Raw genomic sequence first — 22,030 nt, 5'->3', positions numbered from 1 at the left:
CAGATGACACACTCCTTTTTGTTGCATGTGAAAATCATTCTTCTTTATTAAGAAAAAATGGAAACTGCTCTGACTGAATTTTTATCGTGGGCTGATTTACAGTATTTAAAACTAAATTATGGTAAAACAAATTATATTTTATTTTCTAGAATCGGATCAGTCCAAACAGACCTCAATTTATAAGTAAAAAATAATATTATAAATAGATTAAAAACCAGTAGACATCTTGGATTTATTAGTGAGGAGAATATTTCGTGGAAAGAAAATGCCAAATTAATTGAAACATACTTTCCTCGGTCCCTTGGAGTTATCCGCCATTTTAAACTCCGTTTCCCTAAGAAAATCATGAAAATGATTTATCATTCTATTTTCATCCATATTTGTCTTATGTATGCTCTATATTGGCAAGTAACTTCATCTTATGTCATACGAGAATCCAGATAATCCAAAATAAGGCCATTCAAATTATATCACCTCTTAAGCATTCAGATAACAATAACGCCCATTTTAAACTTACTAAAATATTTGATGTGTCAAAGACTATGGATTTTCAGATCGCAACTTTTTGTTTTAAATGTTTTAACAACTTCCTTCCATCATCATTTGAAAATATATTCACTTTAAATCAAGATTTGTATACTTACGAAATGCAAAATTCATGTGAAATTGCCCACGAGACACCGTCAACAAAAAGAGCTTTTTTAATTAGATTCTTTTGCACCAGCTATTTGGAATTTAAAGCCCCTTTGAAATCCAGAACTCAAATAACCGTATTACCTTCAAGCGAGTAGTGAAGGGTCATTATAGAAATACTATTTAGATTTTAATTTCGTTCGGTCCTCCTTATTTTGGTCTTTTCTTTTTCTTTTCTTTCTCACCGTCACCCCCTTTTTTTATTTTTTGATAAATCTAGTTGATTCATTGTATCTGTTTGTTGATTGTTTGATTATTCTTTAGTTAAGTTTCTACCCTAGCCAAGCAGTTTTTGTGCTTTCCAGGCAGATTATGTACACTAGTTATGTGCTTTGTTTAAATATATATGATTGAATTGAATTGAACTGAGCCCCACTGCAGATGAACCGAGATGTAACCGAACCCTAATATAACGCAACCTTATTCAACTGAACCCACGTACTTCTCAATCGCCGAACAAAATTTTTAGTATTCTGAAAATATAAGTATAAATCTGTCAAAATCTGCCCCAAGTCATATTTAAAACATTGGGTTGTTTTCAATCCTTCTATCAATCAATCTATCAATCAATATTTATTAATTCAAATTAAAAATATACAGAAAAAATATTATGCCCCAACAGAGAGCAGAGCTGGTAAGGCTGGGGCAGCTCAAATGCATAAAAAAACACAACATCTCGTCATACTTATAATTTTTAAAGGAGAGAGAAAAAACTAAGACAAAAAAAATATACGAGAGAAAAAAAACATACTAGGTAGGTGATCATAGAGGAGGCAACCCCAGCGCAAGAGCACCACAGCAAAATACATACTAAAATCTATTATTAATCAATCCCAACATTCAGGGAAAGAATTATTTTTGAAATATGTTTTTTCAAAGAAAATCGACTTGTGAAACTTCGGGACATTTCTACTAAGTTCAGTTTATTTGCAATATGAGGAATCTGGTATCTGATTGAGAATCTAGCTCTTTCTAATTTACTTGGCGGAAGGCGATTATTCTTGGAGAAGATGCAATGGGCAGGAGAAGTGGGAGTCCCATTTATACCCAAATCATAGAAATAATTTGCTGAGGATTGGATATCATAATACCACATTGGTGCATGCACGTCCTTCAATTGTTTGAGATTAAGTATATGGATAAAAATATATAAAATTTGGGTTTCTGACAGATTATTTAAGTCTAGCAGGACGATGAACAAAAGCACCCATAATTCTAATTGTCTTACTTTGAATTATCGGAAGAGGTTGGAGATGGACCATAAATGTGATGAGATGAACTACTGGGCAATAATTAAGATATGATTCAATTAGAGAGTGGTATACAATTTTAAGGATGGAGAAAGGAAACACCTGTTTCAATCTGTAAGGACAACCTATGTGATGGGTAAGTTTCAATCTCAAATAATCAGAATGCTTACGGAAAGCTCATCGAGAATAACCCCAAGGTAACGAAATGAATGGACTCTTTTTATCCTACTTCGATTTACAATTAACTCATCTATAGTGATTCTATTTGTCGCCCGTTGTGACCACCCAAAAATCACGAATATAGTTTATAAAAGTTCGGAGCTAGGCAGTTACACGTAAACCATTTATTCAAAAATTTCAGTGCTGTCACCATTTTCTCAACCAACAGAGATGGGGTTTTCGCTTTTACTGTCAAAGCTGCATCATCTGCAAAAGTTGCTGCTAAGCTATTATCTTAGGGTAAACACCTTGGGAGGTCATTTATATAGATCAAAATAGTAATGGCCCCAATACTGATCCCTGGGGGACTCCAACATAATCAATAATGATACGGTTTGATAGATGTCCATTTATTTCTACTTGAAGTTTTTGATCATGCAGGTAAGATTTTATTAGATCTAGGCCTTTTAACTCTAATACATGTGTTATTAATTTTTTCCATCAAGATTTCATGGTTTAGCGTATCAAATGCCTTTTTTATATCATAGAAAAGAGCAGACACATAATTATCATCATTTAGTGTATGATTAATATCTAGGATTAGCGTAGAAATAGTTTGTTCAGTGGAATGCCCTGACCTGAATCCAAACTGATTTTTAGTAAATAAATTCCTTTTATTAAAATAGGATACAATTCTTTCTATAATAATTTTTTCTGGAACCTTAGATATTGGAGAAAGAATAGCTATTGGGCGGTAGTTACCTACATCTGTCTTATCACCTTTCTTATGAATTGGAATAACTCTTGCGAATTTCCATACTTCTTGAAAGATCCCTGATGATATAGATACGTTTAAAATATGAAGCAATGGAACATGAATTACACAAGCAAGTTCTTTCAGATTATTTATGGAGAGCCCATCTAAACTTAGGGAATTCCCACGTTTTAAATTCGTAATTACTTTCTGGAATTCACCGAAAGCAGCAGGGGCCAGGAACATACTAGAATTTTCGGATGACGGTAGATAATCTTTATATGAACAAATTAAAGATTCAGAGGATTTCAGATTAGCAGTAGCACTAAAATGGGAAAAGTAATTCCAAAAATAATTCAACACCCTTCAATTCAACACCACTTTCATTTATGATCACTTCAGGATGTGATGTCTTAGTATTATTTCCAATTTTTTCTTTGATTAATTTCCATTTAGTCCGAGGTGAATCCGATTTTTTAAATAAATTTTCATAGTAAGTTTTGTTCACTTGTTCAAAGAAAGAACAAGAAGAAGAACTAAGAAGAACAATTTCTAATGTGATTTTGTTTGACGGGAGGGAGGTATTATTCTAACAGACCCCGTTGACGTTTTATACGTCAATGAGATTCGAGCAATTAATGAGAGTTAGAGTCAGAAATAGGGTGAATGGGATGATATTAAAGCTTCGGTCAATCAAAAGTTTGTTTGCAAAACGGTAAGTCAGGAAATATTCTTATTTTTTTTTCTTAACCAGGAACCAAATATTCTACCCTGGCTTATAAGATTTTGAGGGTAATTCTTAATTGGGTAAGTAAATTAGTATCCACTTTAGACAAATTTAATGAGTAACAACTGGGACCGCGATTTTATTCAATAAATGTCTAAATCTGAATTTTACTAAATTAAAAGTAAAAATTACGAGGGTGGAGTGAGTTAGTCGACGTAGAGATTGTCGCAAAGATTTGTCGGCCACCGAAGAAGTTCAAAGCTTAAGAAGTCATACGGGATTCTAATGTTTCAAATATGTGGTTTTTGATTCCTTCAGTTTTTACCCAGATGTATTAGCAAATTGCTCGAACCAATGAAGACAGCAATGTTTTCCCCGTTTTTAAGCAACAATTTCAAAAGGATATGTATGATTTGATAGGAGTTAAGGGTGTCTTATGAACATTTTAACTCAATTTTAAAATTCACTGAGAAAAATATTCCCCCAATCGAATCATGTTATGACATTGTGCACGGTCCTATGTGATTTCCTCGCCAAAATAATTTTACCAAAATGGCGTGGGCAGAGGGAGGGTGTAAGAATAAAACTGACTAAAGTAAGTTATTTCCTCAAGTCTTGTGCTCACTCTGTTTGTCATTGTGTGGATAAAATTTACAAAAAAATTGGTCCTGATCTTGGATACAATTTTTCTACTCAATTTTCATATGGCGATGGACTTCATCCCAAATATTAGCCTGAAAAGAAAAATCAAAATCATCACTAATATTGACCAGCACTTGTTCATTTAGATGTCAATGAGAGGTGAGAATATTTGTCGTGGCATAGTATCGTGGAAACTAATTCAAAAGGAGTGAAGAGGGAGGAAAAGTCGGATGCAGTTTTCATTGATACGAATTTACTATTCATTGCGGCAATATCTCACTATGCGCTACCGTATTGTAATTAAATATGACCTTATGGTCTATCCGCCTCCTATTTCCCACACATTGTCAATATTGAGAAGAATAGGGTCCGGTCCGTATATGTATTTTAAAAATTAATTGGGAAATACCAGTGATGCTTTACAATTTTGTAAAGGATTTTTTTCCTTGCGTTAATAACATGTGTCTAAGAAGTTTCTGAGTTCTTACAACAGATCCCTGGCGGAGGGAATAACGCATTGAGCACCTTCATAACAAAACTGGCAACCTCTTGCTGAAAAAGAATATTTTCGTACACCATGTGGTGTTGAAATGGATAAACACAAATGGTTTTTAAGGTTGTATGGATTCACAGGGTCCTCCAATTTAGTCCAAAGGAATTATATGTCACAGAGTATTTTTGCATGAAGACGTATCAAACCGTTCGTGCTAACGAGCTGTAGTAAGGAGCGACCCGGCTCAATAGTAACCGAAACCCTAGAAAATGGAATTTTGATACCAATAGTTACATCAAAAGAATTGAATTTTAATGCTGAATGTACATATACAAATTTCACCAAGATCAGTTATACCCGTCAAAAGTTACGAGCCTGAGAAAATTTGCTTCATTTTAGAAAAATTTTTGGGGAAAACACCCCCTGAAAGTCAAACAATCTTAACGAAAATCACACCATCAGATTCAGCGTATGACAGGACCTTCTTGTAGAAGTTTCAAGCTCCTATCTACAAAAATTTGGAATTTTGCATTTTTTGCCAGACGACATATCACGGATGCGTATTTATTTGTTTTTTTTTCCCCAGGGGTGATCGTATCGACTGAGTGGTCCTAGAATCTTGCGAGAGGGCTCATTCTAACGGAGATTAAAAGTTCTAGTGCCTTTTTTAAGTGACGAAAAAAATTGGAGGGCACCTAGGCCCCCTCCCACGCTCATTTTTTCCCCAAAATAACCAGATCAAAATTCTGGGATAGCCATTTTATTCACCATAGTCAAAAAACCTAATAACTGTGTCTTCAGGGACGACTGACTCCCCCGCAGTCCCCGTGGGAGGGGCTTTAAGTTAAAAAATTTGACCTGTGTTTACATATAATAATGGTTATTGGGAAGTGTACAGACGTTTTCAGGGGGATGTTTTGGTTTAGGGGGGATATTCGAGAGGGAGGGTTTCGTGGGAGGATATTTCCATAGAGAGACTTCTCATGGGGGGAGAGAATTTCAATGAAGGGGGCGAAGAATTTTCTAGCTTCATTTGAAAAAAGGATGAAAAATTAAATATCAAAAGTTTTTTCTACTGAAAGTAAGGGGCAGCATTTAAACTTAAAACGAACAAAAATTATTACGCATATGAGGGGTTTGCCTCGTCGTTATACCTCACTCTTTACGCTAAAGTATTTTTAGTAATTTCAACTATTTATTCTACGGGCTTTGTGATTCAGAGGTCATTCTTAAGGAATTGGGACAAAATCAAAGCTTTAGTGTAAAGAGCGAGGTATCGACGAGGGTTGAACCCCCTAATATACGTAATAAAAAACATGAGAATACAAAAGTTCATTACGTAAGCTAATTTGTAAGTTGCCTATATTTTTTACCAATGGAAACGCTTGTAAAAAATTAAAAGTTCTAGTTGCTTTTTTAAGTAATCAAAACTTGGAGGGGAACTAGGCCTCCTCCCTCGCTTATTTTTTCTCAATTTTTTTTTGTTTAATTGCAATAAGTTAATATGCAAATTTCCTTTTAATTATTTATGTGCAGAGAGCCAAGATCAAAACATGTATTAATTCAAAAAAGTCCAGAAATTAAAAAAAAACAAGTTCTTTTTAACGGAAAGTAAGAAGCGACATTGAAACTTAAAAAGAACAGAAATTACTCCGTATATGAAAGGGGCTTTTCCTCCTCAACGCCCCGCTCTTTACGCTAAAGTTTCTTACTGTTTAAAAATGTAGTATTAAGAGAAAGGGTCAAACTTTAGCGTAAAGAGCGAGGTGTTGAGCAGGAAAAGCCCCTTTCATTAAAAAAACAACTTTTTTTTTTATTTAACCAGTTACGCTAAAGTTTAACTCTTTCCACTTCACTTTTTAAAACAGTAAAAAGTTTTAGCGTAAAGAGCGGGGTGTTGATGAGGAGGCAGCCCCTTTCATATACGAAGTAATTTCTGTTCGTTTTAAGTTTCACTGTCACTTCTTACTTTCAGTTGAAAAAACTTGTTTTTTTTTATATTTAGTTTCTGAACGTTTTTGAATCAATGCATTTTTGCTTTTGGTTTTGGTTTTGATTGTTTGATTTGATTTTGATTTGATTTGATTTTGATTTGACAATGTTTTGATTTTGGCTCTCCGCAGATGAATAATTAAAACAAAATTTTAATAATTTCTTTTTTTGGCTAAATGGCTTTTTCAGAGTTTTTTATCGAATGATTTTGAAAAAAAAAGAGCAGGAGAGGAGGCCTAGTTGCGCTCCGATTTCTTGGTTACTTAAAAAGTCAACTAGAACTTTTAATTTCTTACAAATATTTTTATTAGTAAACGATAGACATAACTTACAAATTAGCTTACGTAACGAACTTTTGTATTCTCATGTTTTTATTACGTATATGAGGGGGTTCACCCCCTCGTCAGTACCTCGCTCTTTACACTAAACCTTAAATGTTGTCCCAATTTCTTAAGAATAACCCCTGAATAACAAAAGCCGTAGAATAAATAGTTGAAATTACTAAAATACTTTAGTGTAAAGAGCGGGGTATCAGGAGGAGGTGAGTCCATCATATGCGTAATAAGTTCTGTTCGTTTTAAGTTTTAATGTATCTCCTTACTTTCAGTTGAAAAAACTTTTTTATATTTATTTTTTCATTGTTTTTTTTAAATAATGCTAGAAAATCCTGCACTCCCTTCATGAAAATTTTCATCCCCACGGCAAATTCCTCCAAGGAAATTTTCCATAACATATCTTCCTCTTTTCAACCCCCCCCAACCTAAAAATCCTCCTGAAAACGTGTGTACACTTCCAAATAACCATTACTATATGTAAGCACTGGTCAAAGTTTGTAACTTGTAGCCCCTCCCACGGGGACTGTGGGGGAGTAAGTCACCCAAATAGACATAGTTATAAGGTTTTTCGACTACAGTAAAGAAAATGGTTATCTTAAAATTTTGATCTGGTGACTTTAGAAAAATAGTTGGTGTGGGAGGGGGCCTAGGTGCCCTCCAATTTTTTTGGTCACTTATAGAGGACACTAGAAATTTTCAATTTCGTTAGAATGAGCCCTCTCACAAGATCGATATGATCACCCCTGGAAAAAAAAACACACGCAAAAAAATAAAACAAATAAACACACATCCGTGATCTGTATTCTGGCAAAAAATGCGAAATTCCCCATTTTTATAGATAGGAGCTTGAAACTTCTAAAGTGAGGTTCTCTAATACACTGAATCTGATGGTATGATTGTCGTTAAAATAGTATGACCTTTAGTGGGTGTTTCTCCCTATTTTAGAAAATGAGGCAGATTTTCTCAGGCTCGTAACTTTTGATGAGTAAATTTAATTTTGATGGAATGTTCATATTTGAAAACAGCATTTAAATGCGATCCTTTTGATGCAACAATTGGTATCAAAATTCTAATTTTTAGAGTTTTGTTTACTATTGAGCCAGGTCGCTCCTTACTACAGTTCGTTACCACAAACTGTTTGAAAAACACAGGAGATCCTGGATAGTTTTAGCGAAGAGAGGCTAAACGGTGTATTCGTGTTGTATATAATCTGTTAAACTTAGAAAAGACAAGATATAATAAGGACTTAAATTCACCCTTGAACAGCTGAATAACCAGTTTATCTAAGTTCGTTTATATATTTTTGTAAACTTTGGCTTTTTCATACAAAAGCAAAGAAATAGAGAAAAGAAACTAAAATAAAAAGAAAGGGTTATTCTACCTTTATTAGGACCATCTTTTATGACACTTAATAACGTAGCTTGTTTTTCGCAGGCACACAAGACATCGATAGAAACAGCTTCTGCTGTTGATCGAGTTTTTCCAATAGCTTTCGTTGTTAAGCTACTTCCTGACGACAGAGGTCTTTCATCTGTATTACCTGTCATTATTAAAATAGTATTATCAAGTTCATTATATTATATATATATATATATATATATATATATATATATATATATATATATATATATACATATATATATATATATATATATATATATATATATAATATATATATATATATATATATATATATATATATATATATATATATATATATATATATATTATGAAAAGAGAAATCACCAATGCAACAGCACAAACACAAAAAAAGAGACAGAAGAGAAAAGGAAGACTGTTTTCCTAAATTAGTGATTAATATAGATCAGCAATTGAATGGGGTATTAACACTACTCATCCATACAATCACATAGGTCAAACAGCATAGCCATACACAATCAACCATAAAGTATAATCCATGGACAGGCAGTCATGTTGTCAATAAGTATAAGTCGTCATTTACCAAACAATAGAAACAATAAAGACAAATAATTCAGAGGCAACAACCCAACACAAGGGCTCATCAAGAGAATACACTTGCCTATAGGGTTTCGCCACATTAAATTCTCTACCCAGTCAAGTGTTGTGGCTACCACAGAATATCCATGGAATCCCCGGATCAGGTATCACCCCCAAAATACATGCCTATGAAAAAAAAACAGCAAATGTAAAACAACCAAGTAACACCAAAATAAGCTTATCCTGTTAATATATACCTCTTTTTAGCAACAATAAGTAAACTAAATATGATAAATTTTACCAAATCACAAATATTAACACATTGCAAAAAACCTGAATGAACTAAATAATTATAGAATTCATCTTTACCATGTGGCTATTTCTTAAAACAATCCACTCTATTAGAAACACAATTCAAAATAAATGGCGCTGCATCATCATTTGTCAAACCTCCGAAATTAGTTGAAAATTTCCTTAAGTATTTCCAGACAATTCTTTTGATATTTATTTAAAAGTTCGTTATAAGTAAAGCTAAATTTTTTTTAACTTACCAAGTTAATTTATTTGCAGAAAAACCTCTTTATATCAATTTTTTGCTTAAGATTTTATATGTGTTTTTAAAATCAATATAATTACTACAAATCCTTGCATAACGAAGTAACTGTGAAAAAAACGTCGAATATGTGATATTTGAGTGTATATTACTTTCAGGGAATGGGAAACTAATCACTTCAAAATCAGAATCATCCGTTTTATTATACATTTCAAAACTTAATTCATTATTATCACAAATATTAATATTTAAATCTAAGAAATGATTCTCATGACTTTTTGGAATATTTTCCCCTCGTTTTATTGATTCAGTTCTTGAAAAATTCAACAGCAAGAACATAGTGGCACTGTGATACCATTTTCACAAAATTCTGGTGGCAATCTTGACTGAGGTAATACTAGCTTTAGAGGGTTCTAAGCAATTCTTTTACAGCATTTTAACATTTGTTTCATATTTTGAATATTTTCTATGGCTTATGGGCCGACCTTATGAGAATTTTAAGAGATTATTTTCAATATTTTAATTTTTTTCATATTTTTCATTATTTTCCCCTTGTTTTATAGATTCAGTGCATAAGAAAATTCAACATCGAGAGCATAGTGGCAGTGTGATACCGTTTTCAAACACATCTAGTGGCAACCTTAACTAGGCTTATGCTAGCTTTCAATTGTCAAATGCATTTCTTTTACAGATTTTAACATTAGTTTTATATTTTTAATATTTTCTATGGCTTATGGGCCTACCTTTTGAGGGTTTTAAGATATTGTTTTCAATATTTCAATTTTATTTCATATTTTTCATTATTTTCCTCTGGTTTTAGAGATTCAGTGCATGAAAAAATTCAACATCTAGAGCATAGCGGCACTGTGAAACAGTTTTCACACAAATATGGAGGCAATATTGACTAAGGTCGTAGCTTTAGAGGGATCTAAGTAATTCTTTTATATTGTTTTAATATTTGTTTTATATTTTTAATATTTTCTCAGGCTTATAGGCCGACCTTTTAAGAGTTTTAATATATTACTTTTAATACTTCAATTATTTTAATATTGTCATTATTTTCCCCGTGTCTTATAGATGCAGGGCATGAAAAAATTCAACATCGAAAGCAAAGTGGCAGGCTGATATCGTTTTCACACACATATAGTGGCAATATTGACCAAGGTCATAGTAGCCTTAGAAGGTTCTAAGCAATTCTTTTACAGAATTTTAACATTTGTTTCATATTCTTAATATTTTATCTGGCTGATGGACCGACCTTTTGAGAGTTTTAATATATTATTTTTGATACTTTAATTTTTTTTTATATTTTCATTATTTTCCCCGTGTCTTATAGGTTCAGGTAGTTATAAGATTTTATTTTTTATATTTTAATTTTATTTCATATTTTTCATTATTTTCCCCTGGTTTTATAGATTCAGTGCTTGAAACAATTCAACATCGAGAACACAGTGGTACTGTAAAACCTTTTTCACACACATATGGAGGCAATCTTGACTAACGTCATAGCTTTAGAGGGATCTAAGTAATTCTTTTATATTATTTTAACATTTGTTTCATATTTTTAATATTACTATGGCTTATAGGCCGGCCCTTTGAGAGTTTCAAGTTATTGTATTCTATATTAAATTTTTTTCTTTCTATTTCCCCCTGGTTTTATAGATTCAGTGCTTGAAAAAATTCAACATCCAGAGCATGGTGGCACTGTGATACCGTTTTCAGACACATCTAGTGGCAATATTGACTAAGGTCATAGTAGCATTAGAGGTTTCTATGCAATTCTCTTATAGTATTTTAACACTTGTCTCATATTTTTAATTTTTTCTATGGCTTATGGGCCGATTTTTTGAGAGTTTTAAGATATTATTTTCAATGTTTTAATTTTTCATTTGTTTTCAGTGTTTTTCTATTTTTTTATAGATTCAGTGCATAAAAAAATTCAGCGTCGAGAGCATAGTGGAACTGTGATACCATTTTCACACACATCTAGTGGCAATCTTGACTAAGGTCATACTAGCTTCAGAGGGTTCTAAGCAATTCTTTTACAGTATTTTAAGAATGGTTTCATATTTTATAATTTTCTATAGTTTGTAGGTCGACCTTTTGAGGGTTTTAAGATATTATTTTTAATATTTTTATTTTTCTTCCATATTTTTCATTATTTTCCCTGTCTTTATTAGATTCAGGGCATGACAAAATTCAGCAGAGCAGAGTGGCACTGTGATATTGTTTTCACACACATCTTGCACCAATTTTGATTAAGGTTATAGTAGGTTTTGGTGATTAAAAGTAATTCTTTTACAGATTTTAATATTTGTTTCATATTTTCAATAATTTTTAGGACTTATTGGCCGACCTTTTGAGAGTTTTAAGATATCATTTTCAATGTTTTAACTTATTTCATATTTTTATTATTTTCCCTTGGTTTTATAGATTCAGTGCATGAAAAAATTCAACATCGAGAGCGGAGTGGCACTGGAATACCGTTTTCACACATGTCTGATGGCAATTTTGACTAAGGTCATACTAGATTTTGTGGGTTCTAAGTATTTTCAGAAGAAAATACCTAACACGTCATAATCAAATTCTCTATGACAAAGAATTCACAATCAGACACGATTCAATCTTTTTTTAATCACCCAACCCCTTGAAAAAAAAAATAATATGAAAACATTGTAGGCTAGACAGTGATTTGGTTAAAACCACTTTATATTATTTTCGGAATAATCATATTTATTTACTACTACTACTACTACTACTACTACTAATAACTCATTGCAGCACCAAGCCGCCTGAGGCCAACACAGCTACACACGCTCCTCCTCCAACCTAATATAATTAAAGCCTCCCTCTTTACACCTTCCAAGGAAGCTCCCATTTCCTTTAAATCTTTATTTATGACATCCTCCCAACCCAAACAAGGACGACCTGCTTTCCGTGTAGCCCCAGACGGTTGGCCAAAAAAGACAATCTTCGGTAATCTGGCATCCTTCATCCGTAGAACGTAGCCTAGCCATCTCAACCTTTATTTCATTATAGCCCCAGAAAGTGGGATTGAACTACACTTTTCGTACAACCTACTGTTCGAAATATGGTCAGTCAGCCGGGTACCCAGAACAATCCGTGGGCAATTTCTCTGGAAAACATCTAGTTAATTTTCATCTGCTTTTTGGAGTGCCCATGCTTCAGAGCCATATTTGACCACTGTCATTACTGTAGCTTCCAATATTCTAATCTTGGTTTGTAGACTTTCTATTCTATCTTTCTATTCTTCCAAACTTTTTTTTAACTGTGAAAAAACACCCTGAGCCTTAGCTATTCTACTTTTAACACCTTCACTGCTCCCACCATCTTTACTAATAATACTACCAAGGTAACTGAAGCTCCCAACCTGATCAATCTTTTCGTTACCTAATGTCACCTGTTCATCTTCACTTATTCTTAGCCTTAGTGACTTAGTCTTCTTAACATTAATTTTCAAGCCTATTTTAGCACGCTGAACTCGTAAAACCTCTAAAAATTCATTTATTTTGCTCACACTTTCATATAATATGCTTACATCATCAGCATAATCTAAGTCCAGCAGCGTTCTTCCTCCCCGTTTGATTCCATGGTCTCCAATTGCCTTTCCTGTGCTCCTTAAGACGAAGTCCATCAAAATGATCCATATAAAGGGGGATAGAACACAACCCTGCTTAACTCCTGATTTAATACAAAACCAGTTGCTAACCTCATTTCCTACCTTAACGGCAGCAGTATTATTCTCGTACATAGCGCAAATCACTTTAATGTACTTTTCAGGTATACCATATAACGACAAGACCTTTGTTAACGCTGTTCTATCAACAGAATCGAAAGCTTGCTCATAATCGATAAAACTGAGGACCAAAGGTGTTTGACAACGAAGGGACTTCTCAATTATTAACCTAAGAGTGAAAACATGGTCGACACATCCTCTACCTTTTCTAAAACCGCTTTGTTCTTCCATTAAAACTTTGTCTACAGCATGTCTCAGTCTAAAAAGTATCATATTACTCAGTAATTTACTACCTACAGAGACCAGACTAATGCCTCGATAATTACGACACTCACTCTTGTCACCTTTCTTATACAGTGGTTTAATTAAGGTTTTCCTAAAATCATTGGGTACTTGCCCTTTTTCAAAAATCATGTTCATAATCTTCAGTAGCTTATTCCTAACCTCAGAGCCACCATATTTAAGAAACCCATTAATTACACCATCAGCACCTGGAGCCTTATTACTTTTTAATCCTTTTAGTACTGTCGCTAATTCTTCCTCACTAAACAAATCTTCCTTCACATCCAAGGTATCACAAACTTTTTCATTTTCATCTATGTCTTTTCGTGCAACTGTATCTCGGTTTAGCACATTCTCAAAATGTTCCACCCATCTTTCTTTAACTTTTTTCTTATCACTAATTGTGGCCCCATTTCTATCTTTAACTGGGACTAGTCCGGATTGGCTACTCCCTTTCAATTTATTAACATGTCAGTATAATATTTTACTATTATGCTGTCCTCATCTTCCAGATCCTCAGCAATTTTATCCATCGCCTCCACTTCATATCTCCTTAGTTCATATTTTAATGCTTTCTCCACTTTCTTTACATTTCTTTTGTTTTCATACGACCTATCACTCAGATAATTCTTATACAAACCACTTCTACTCTCTATTAAACCTAAGGCTTTTTCACTAATATTCCTAGTTGCAGTCTTAGCACTCTTCCCTAGGACACCATCAGCAACTTCACAAATTGTTTTTCTGAAATTATTCCATCCATCTTCCACATTGACAAATTTTTAAGTCTGAAGTTTAGTACTCAACTGTTCCTGGAATTTTTTTCTCAAATTTTCATCTTGAACTCTACCAACATCATAACTTTCCGGGAGGGAGTTACCCTTCTGAAATTTCAGCTTTAAATTAACCTTAGACACTACTAGATGGTGATCTTTACTTTTAACATCAATAAAGGTACTCCTATACACGCTAGTATCTTGTATTGATCCTGCTAGTCTTCTGTTTACAATAACACAATCAATAAGGTTTGCTGTCTTACCATCAGGTGAATACCATGTCAACTTATGGGTCATTTTGTGACCAAACACCGTATTGGTTATAACTAGATTGCTATACCTACAAAATTGCAAAAGCCTATAGCAATAACTGTTTTCTTTTCCAACACCAAATTTACCTATGCTAGGATACCATCTATCCCTATTTCTACCAGCCTGGGCATTAAAATCTTCTAGCAAAAACACCATATTTCTATCTGGTACCCTGTCTATTTGCTCCTGTAACTGTAAGTAAAATTCATCTGAGTCACTAGTATCTCCATCAGTTGGTTCAATGGGGGCATATACTACTATAACTGATACCCTAAACTTCTTAGTCATAAAATGAGCAATTAGTATTCTATTATTAATACCTTCCCAGCTTAAACAAGACTTAGCAGCTTCCTTATTCACCATGAGCCCTACTCCCTGTCTATGTACCCCATCCTTCCTGCCCGAGTAAATAAATTCTATGTCACCTAATTTCATGCTTCCTATCCCTGAAATATGAGTTTCTGAAACTCCTAATAAATCCAGTTCAAACCGTCTGAATTCGTCAGTCAAAATGTCGATGCGATATTCATTTTTTAACATCGTAACATTCCAAGTTCCAATTTTCATGTTCTTTAAATCTTTGAAATTATTTTGGCCTCAAGAAAAGCAGTGATCCCGGATACCGGTGCAGGTTGGGGACCAACATATTTTCTCAAGTCTACACCGAAGCGCTTAAGCCGGCTTAGAACCGGACAGCAAGAAGTGCGTGGGACCTCCAGTAAGTTGGAGGCTTTGTGCAATCCTGGGTCCATCTTGGTCACAGCATGGTTTTCAGCACTTGGCGATGAGTCAAAATCCTGCACAGATAGTCCCAAGCCTATTACCTCCGACTCATTATATATTCATGCCTACAAATATTATGCTACTACGGGGAGGCAGCCCATAGTAGATAAATTAGCTAAGAAGAGGTTTTTCAGCCCGAAAACGCCCATCAAAACAAACCAAGCCCAGAAAATATCCAATAATCAGAATCCCGTACGAGTGCTGTGTTGTTTACTAGGCTATAATTTCCTCAAGGGGTGCCACTCCTCAGGTGGGAAAAATTGACCGCAAGTTTCCTAATCTTGCAGGTACCCCGAAAGGGTTGAGGCAGCCCTTTAAAGAGGCCGTTGTCCATAAATCAGGATCTTACGCCCTGCCGCAGTTGTCCTCCTAAAGAGGATCCTCCCAAGATGGTGTTTTGCTTCACCCTGCAATTTAACCCATTGCTGGGAGAAGGTTTTTAACTCATCTGACGTATGAACACGGCAGTGGGCCATGTTGAGTGTACATTTGAGGGGCCTTCTTCCTTCTCCACCTGTAATTATGACCCCCGGGGGAGGGTTTCCCAGTTTCTATTGTGGACCCCACTGGGACAAGGTCCTACTTGGTCTAAGCCTCCTATGGAGCTACTCTACCTATCTGTAGGGTATTCCCCTATCTGTTGTCCTCTACCAAAACCTAGCATGATTATCTAATAATTAACTAACTAATGCAACTAATAAATAGTTGCAGTAAATTGCAACTTTACTTTAATTTAGACTATAAAGTAAAGGACAAAAATAACACATACAAGCTCTGTTGTCCTCTGCTAAAACCTAGCATGCAAACTAATAATTAATTAACTATTGCAGCTAATTAATATTGTGATAAAGTACAACTTTCCTTTTAATTTATACCATAAAATAAAGAAAACACAAAAAAGCTCTATTGTCCTCTTCCACAACCTAGCATGTTAACTGATAATTAACAAATAAATAACCCATTTGGCCTGATTGCAACACCTCACAAGCTACACCTTATAGAAAATACCTTTAAGAATTTAAATTAAGAAGGAAACTTGTTAGAAACCCTGCTAGTACTGCAAAAGTAGACCTAAGTAGCCAATTTAGCCTGTTTGAAACGTCTCACAAGCCAACATCCTATAGAAAACGCTTTTAAGAATTTTAATGAATAAGAAAAATTATTAGAAACTCTGCTGGTACTGCAAAAGTAGACTTAAGCAGCCAATTTCGCCAGTTTGAAACATCTCACAAGCCAGAACCCTATAGAAACACCTTGAGAATTTAAATGAATAAGAAGAATTATTAGTAACTCTGCTAATACTGCAAAAGTAGACCTAAGTAGCCAATAAAGCCTGTTTAAGACATCTCACAAGCCAACACCCTATAGAGAACACCTTTGAGAATTCAAATGAGGAAGAAAACTTATTAAAACTCTGCTAATACTGCAAAAGCAGACTTAAGTAGCCAATTTAGCCTATTTGAAACATCTCACAAGCCAACACCATATACAGAACACCTTTGAGAATTTAAATGAAGAAGAAAACTTATTAGAAACTGCTAATACTGCAAAAATAGACACAAGTAGCCAATTTAGCCTATTTGAAACATCTCACAAGCCAACACCATATAAAGAACACCTTTGGGAATTTAAATGAAGAAGAAAACTTATTAGAAACTGCTAATACTGCAAAAATAGACACAAGTAGCCAATTTAGCCTGTTTGAAACATCTCACAACTCAACTGTAAAATAAAGGAGTGATAGTAAATACATAACCACCACTGCTACGACTACTATGGTGATTTCAAGGGGGCACTAATCAAGATATCTCTGTCATCTGAGACCCATGTTTTGACAGTCAATTCAACTCAGGAAAAATAAATAAAAATCATTTAAAAACAGTGTTTTTACAACTTATCTTTTGATAATTTGTAAAAACATATCTTTTGATATGTTTTGAAATTTGATATGAAATTTTGATATGTTTTGTATGACAACTCATATCTTTTGATTATAATCGGTCAGACTTCCTTTAAACTACCGTCACTTATCTTCAATAACTCTCAAAAATAAGAGAATAAAGTCTTGTTTTTATTTCATATTTTACAGACACAGTGGACTGCAAAATATTAGTTTTTGTAATTAATCATTAAAAAAAGTATTTTATAACCCATTAATTGACCAATAATTTGAAAGTAAGAATAATCAGGCCACATTTTTGTTAAATCGTAAGTCTTTGTATAGTTTTATTATAGGCATGGTTTTTCGTTGGCTTAATCCTGAATTTAATGGCGAAAATTGCTACCTAGATGAAATAAATAGAAAACAGTCGTACCATCTACGAGTTACGCTTAGGAAACCCAGACAAAGTCAGTTTCAAATTATGAAGGAGATACGGATAGTCCAGGGGCTTGGCATGTTAAAGGCAGGACAAGCGCCTGGCATGGGATGTTAAGAAGAAAATTTTCATAACCTTTTCATATACGAATTCGGGAGGCAAGACTTTTTCTTTCACCCCTATATTCTTGAAAATTTTAAAAGATTCTTTGTACATTGACTAAAAAATTCATTCCAAATGCTGAAAAATGGTTCATGGGAGCCTCAATTTGGGAAACTCAAATCAAATTCTACCTCCCAAGAGCTTATTTTCTTATCAATCCATTAAAAAAATTTCAAAGAGCTTAAAGCCTGGTCAAACTCAATTTCCAGCGACCATCAAAAAGCATTTAACTTTCTTTAACCACAACACATTAATTGAAAAACCAATACTTAATTGAATAATAATTCTTTCCTATCAAAACTGGTCGCTAAATTTTATCAAAATAATCGTAGGTAATCAAATAGCAGAATCATTAATCCAATAGCATTGAAAGTAATTGAATTCATCACAAAATAAAAAAAAATCTTCGCATACGCTACTACAAGCGGAATCGCACTTTGTCTCTCGATCCAGAGTCCATCTGGGTCACAAGTTAAGGGCTGGTCCAGGAACCCATCCCTTGTTGAAGCCTGCCAGATGGCCAAATTTTGGCTAGGAATGTGGATAGAATTCAGGAGATCCAAGAACGGCATAATGAACCAAACACAGATTTTCACAAAGCGCCATTTTTCCAAAGAACTGCAAAAACATAGAGCCGCTATTCGTTCTGATTTTTCACAAAAGATAATGAGTAATCCGACACTTCTGTGGAAAAGAAAAACCGGCAACCAGAGTGAAAGAAACTCTCCGTCAGCTCCTATCTTTGCCGAGGCGTGGCAACAGCATTTTTTAAAAGAGGTTTCAGAACCTAATTCCAAAGTAGAATATCCTCTTAAATGTGATATCAATCGGATACTGTCAAAAACGACTGTACCCACGTTTTTTGTTTCACTGTCTGATACTATGAATTCTGCGCAAAAAATTAAGAAACCTTTTTTGAGGGGTGCAGATAATATTTTTGCTAAACACAGTCTTCTTGGGAGTCCCCTACTACTTCGTCAACTTGATCTCATGTTCCAAATCGTGTTTACTACTGGAATAGTTCCAACCTCGTTTTCTTCTGTTCTTCTTACTCCTGTTCCAAAAAAAATAAATCGCTGAATCAGTATTCTTCATATTAACCTATTACAGTTGCTACTACTTCCTGCAAGATTTTTGAAACAGTCGTAATGCCAGAACTTACAGTTAAATGTTACATGTCGCCATATCATTTTTGCTTCCAAAAAGGCCTAGGGTGTGCCCATGCGCTTACTGCGCTATCGCCAATACTTATAGATGCTGATAAGTCTGGTGATTCACTCGTCCTAGGGAGTCATGATGTAAGCCATGCTTTCGACAATGATTCACTGTGCCTGATTCACGCACAAATTCTCCTTGAGCTATATAAACGGGGAGTTCACACGTCTGCCATTCGTGCTTTGTATGATATGTATAACCATCTTGCTGTTGTAATCAGACTACCTGATGAGACCATAACACGTTTCGTTATTCCAGTCCATCGAGGCGTCAGACAGGGTGCCCTTACCTCCCAAGTTGCCTTTAATAACTGTATCCTGAATGCCCAATCCAGCGCAGCTCCTTCGTGTATTTTAAAAGGGATTGATGTGTCACTTATCGCTTATGCAGATATTTTTAACCCCAGTCAAACAGTACAATTGTTCGAAAGAAATTTTGCTATTTTAAGTAAAGAATATGCTAAGATTAACCTTACATTCAATAGAGAAATATCAGACGTGGTTCTGTTCAACTCGAGTTTCAACGCGGTTGAAACTCGAGCAGGATTTACTATGAATCTCGACGGCGTGCCAGTTTCCCCAAAATCACAAATGAAATATTTAGGGCTTCCTATAGGTGACACACTTAAAGCAACTAGAAGGCTCTTGATCCTTCATTTCCAACGTCGAACAGCAACGGCATACGGAAGCTTTGTAGCAAACAAACTTCGACTCAACCGCAAACTGCTAGCGAAACTTTATAATGCTTCTGTACACCCGAATATCCTATACCTTGCACCTTTTTGGCGTACGTTTACTATAACTGAGACAAAGGAGCTTTAGTGAATCTATTTCCGGTATGCCAAATACCTGCTTGCCCTTCCACTATGGTCAAGTAACTCCTGGGTCATTAAAAGATACGGCATCATAGACCCGAATGCTTCTATCAGAAAAAGCAAAGAAGCTTATAATGGTAGAATTGGTCGGCACCCACAGAGCGCTATTTTGATTCAATGAACGTTTTGCTTTTGTATGTTTTAATTGTTTTTCAGTAAGGTGAAGTGTTGCAAATTTTTTTGTGTAGTTTTTCAGGTCATTTTCCTCTTTTCTTTTATTCACATTATATTCTGTTTTTCATGTGCATTATAACGAGTAATAAATAAATTCAATTCAATTCAGTTCAAAATTCGCCCTCTGAATGACGCTGATCTCTGTCTAACAAGATAAGGCTTCATACTCTCCTCTTTTAATATAAAAGCTGAGCTGAAAGCATTTGAGTACTGGGTGTTTTTGTTGCGCCTCTGTTTTGCGAAAAATGCAACAACAAAACTATTGGACGGGAAACATTTTCCTCAAAAGAGACTCCCCACCCAAATTCGTCTCTCCTTGAGTTGTTTCTGCACCCGTTCCTATCTTTTCCTCTGCTTGATGGTTTATCTCTGAATATAGTACCCTTCATTACAGAAAAAACAAACAAATTAGCCCACTAACTTTCCTCTCTTATTATTTGATACTGGTGCACCTAAGTTTCGTGTTTTCCCACCTGATTTATTTTCCCCCTTTGTTTAAGATTCCCATCAAAATGTTTTACATTTATTAAGTATTGCTTTAATGAATTTTGTTAATTTGAACCTTTATATCAGTTTGAACAAGCTATTGGGAGGTAGAATTTGATTTGAGTTTTCCGAATTGAGGCTCCCAAGAACCCCTTTCCAGCATCTGGAATGATTTTTTTAGTCAATTTACAAAGAATCTTTTAAAATTTTCAAGAATATAGTGGTGAAAAAAAAAAGAACGAAAGCCTATAAAAACCTTGCTTCCGAGTTCATATATGAAAACGTTATGAAAGCCGGTTTTCACAATTTTGGAAATTACCCATGCTTCGTAATTAAGATAGACAAGAGCTTTGAGAGGAAGCAACTGAAAGGAGTAATTAAAGGAAATTTGATTCAAAGGGCAAATAGTTGTTTTTCCTAGGGTTTCCTATTTCTTTTTTATTTTGTTGATCTCAGACAGAAAAACGGAGGGAAGACAAGGAGGGGTAATCTTATGTTGGTAAATGATAAGATACTACCGGAAGGATAGAGACAAAATTTGAAAGCAACCTCTTGAAATAAAGGCAGTAAATTTAAAAAGTTCAGGCAGGTTGATTCTGACCTGGTCAAAATTCCTGTAACACAACTTTTTAGCCTCGGCTACCAATTGTTTTCTTAATTAGTAAACATTTCTTTTCGCTTATTCTTGCTAGGGTCGACAATATCAATGAAATACCATCTTTAGTGATGTCTCAATTAATTAGCTTGATCCAGTTTACTATATTTGAAAAAAATATTTTTTTCTAGTTCGTAATTTTATGGCTTGATTAATCAAGGATTTATCACAAGAACATTTTAAATTTTCTCCTGGAAATAGATTAGATATTTATCATTGAGATTCTTGTCAAAAATGCAAATTTTTTTCATTGGTACGATCTTCAGTATTCCGCCACATACCAAAAAGTTCAAATTGTTAAAGAGGGTAGTAACAGCCACAAATTATTCAGAATGAATACCTAAGACTTGGAATTTCCTCCTTTTATATCTCTTTTTTAAAACATCCTTTCAAAAAGTTTTATTAATTATTTTTCGAATGAATTTTATCAGTTTTCAAATTTTAAATTTGCATTTCCTAGTTTAATAATTGACTAACAAAAGATCTTACATTCTGATATTTTTTTTTTATAATTGTTTTCCAGTTTTTAGTTTTTGTGTCTGTTTCTTATGATTTTGTTGCTCTTGTTTTTATTTAATGACAACGAAATAAGAATTTGGACCTTCGGGGTCTGTGACAGTAATTATTGGAATAAATATTTTTATCTAACAAGTTCAGATGTGACACCTGCAATCACTGT

At 34.2% G+C, this 22,030-nt stretch overlaps 1 protein-coding gene across 1 annotated transcript in view; it reads right to left on the bottom strand.

Annotated features, from left to right (window-relative positions):
- Positions 1-22,030, bottom strand: part of LOC136027961 (uncharacterized) — a gene marked incomplete at its 3' end in the record, with an annotated part of 94,349 nt that overhangs the window by 19,845 nt on the left and 52,474 nt on the right. Inside the window, 1 exon segment of the mRNA XM_065705434.1 lies at positions 8,427-8,585. Within this exon segment, the coding sequence (XP_065561506.1) occupies positions 8,427-8,585 (159 nt within the window).

The sequence above is a fragment of the Artemia franciscana genome, chromosome 6 (genome assembly GCF_032884065.1).
Source record: "Artemia franciscana chromosome 6, ASM3288406v1, whole genome shotgun sequence".
Taxonomy (NCBI): domain Eukaryota; kingdom Metazoa; phylum Arthropoda; class Branchiopoda; order Anostraca; family Artemiidae; genus Artemia; species Artemia franciscana.
This window is presented reverse-complemented; position numbering and strand designations above follow the sequence as displayed.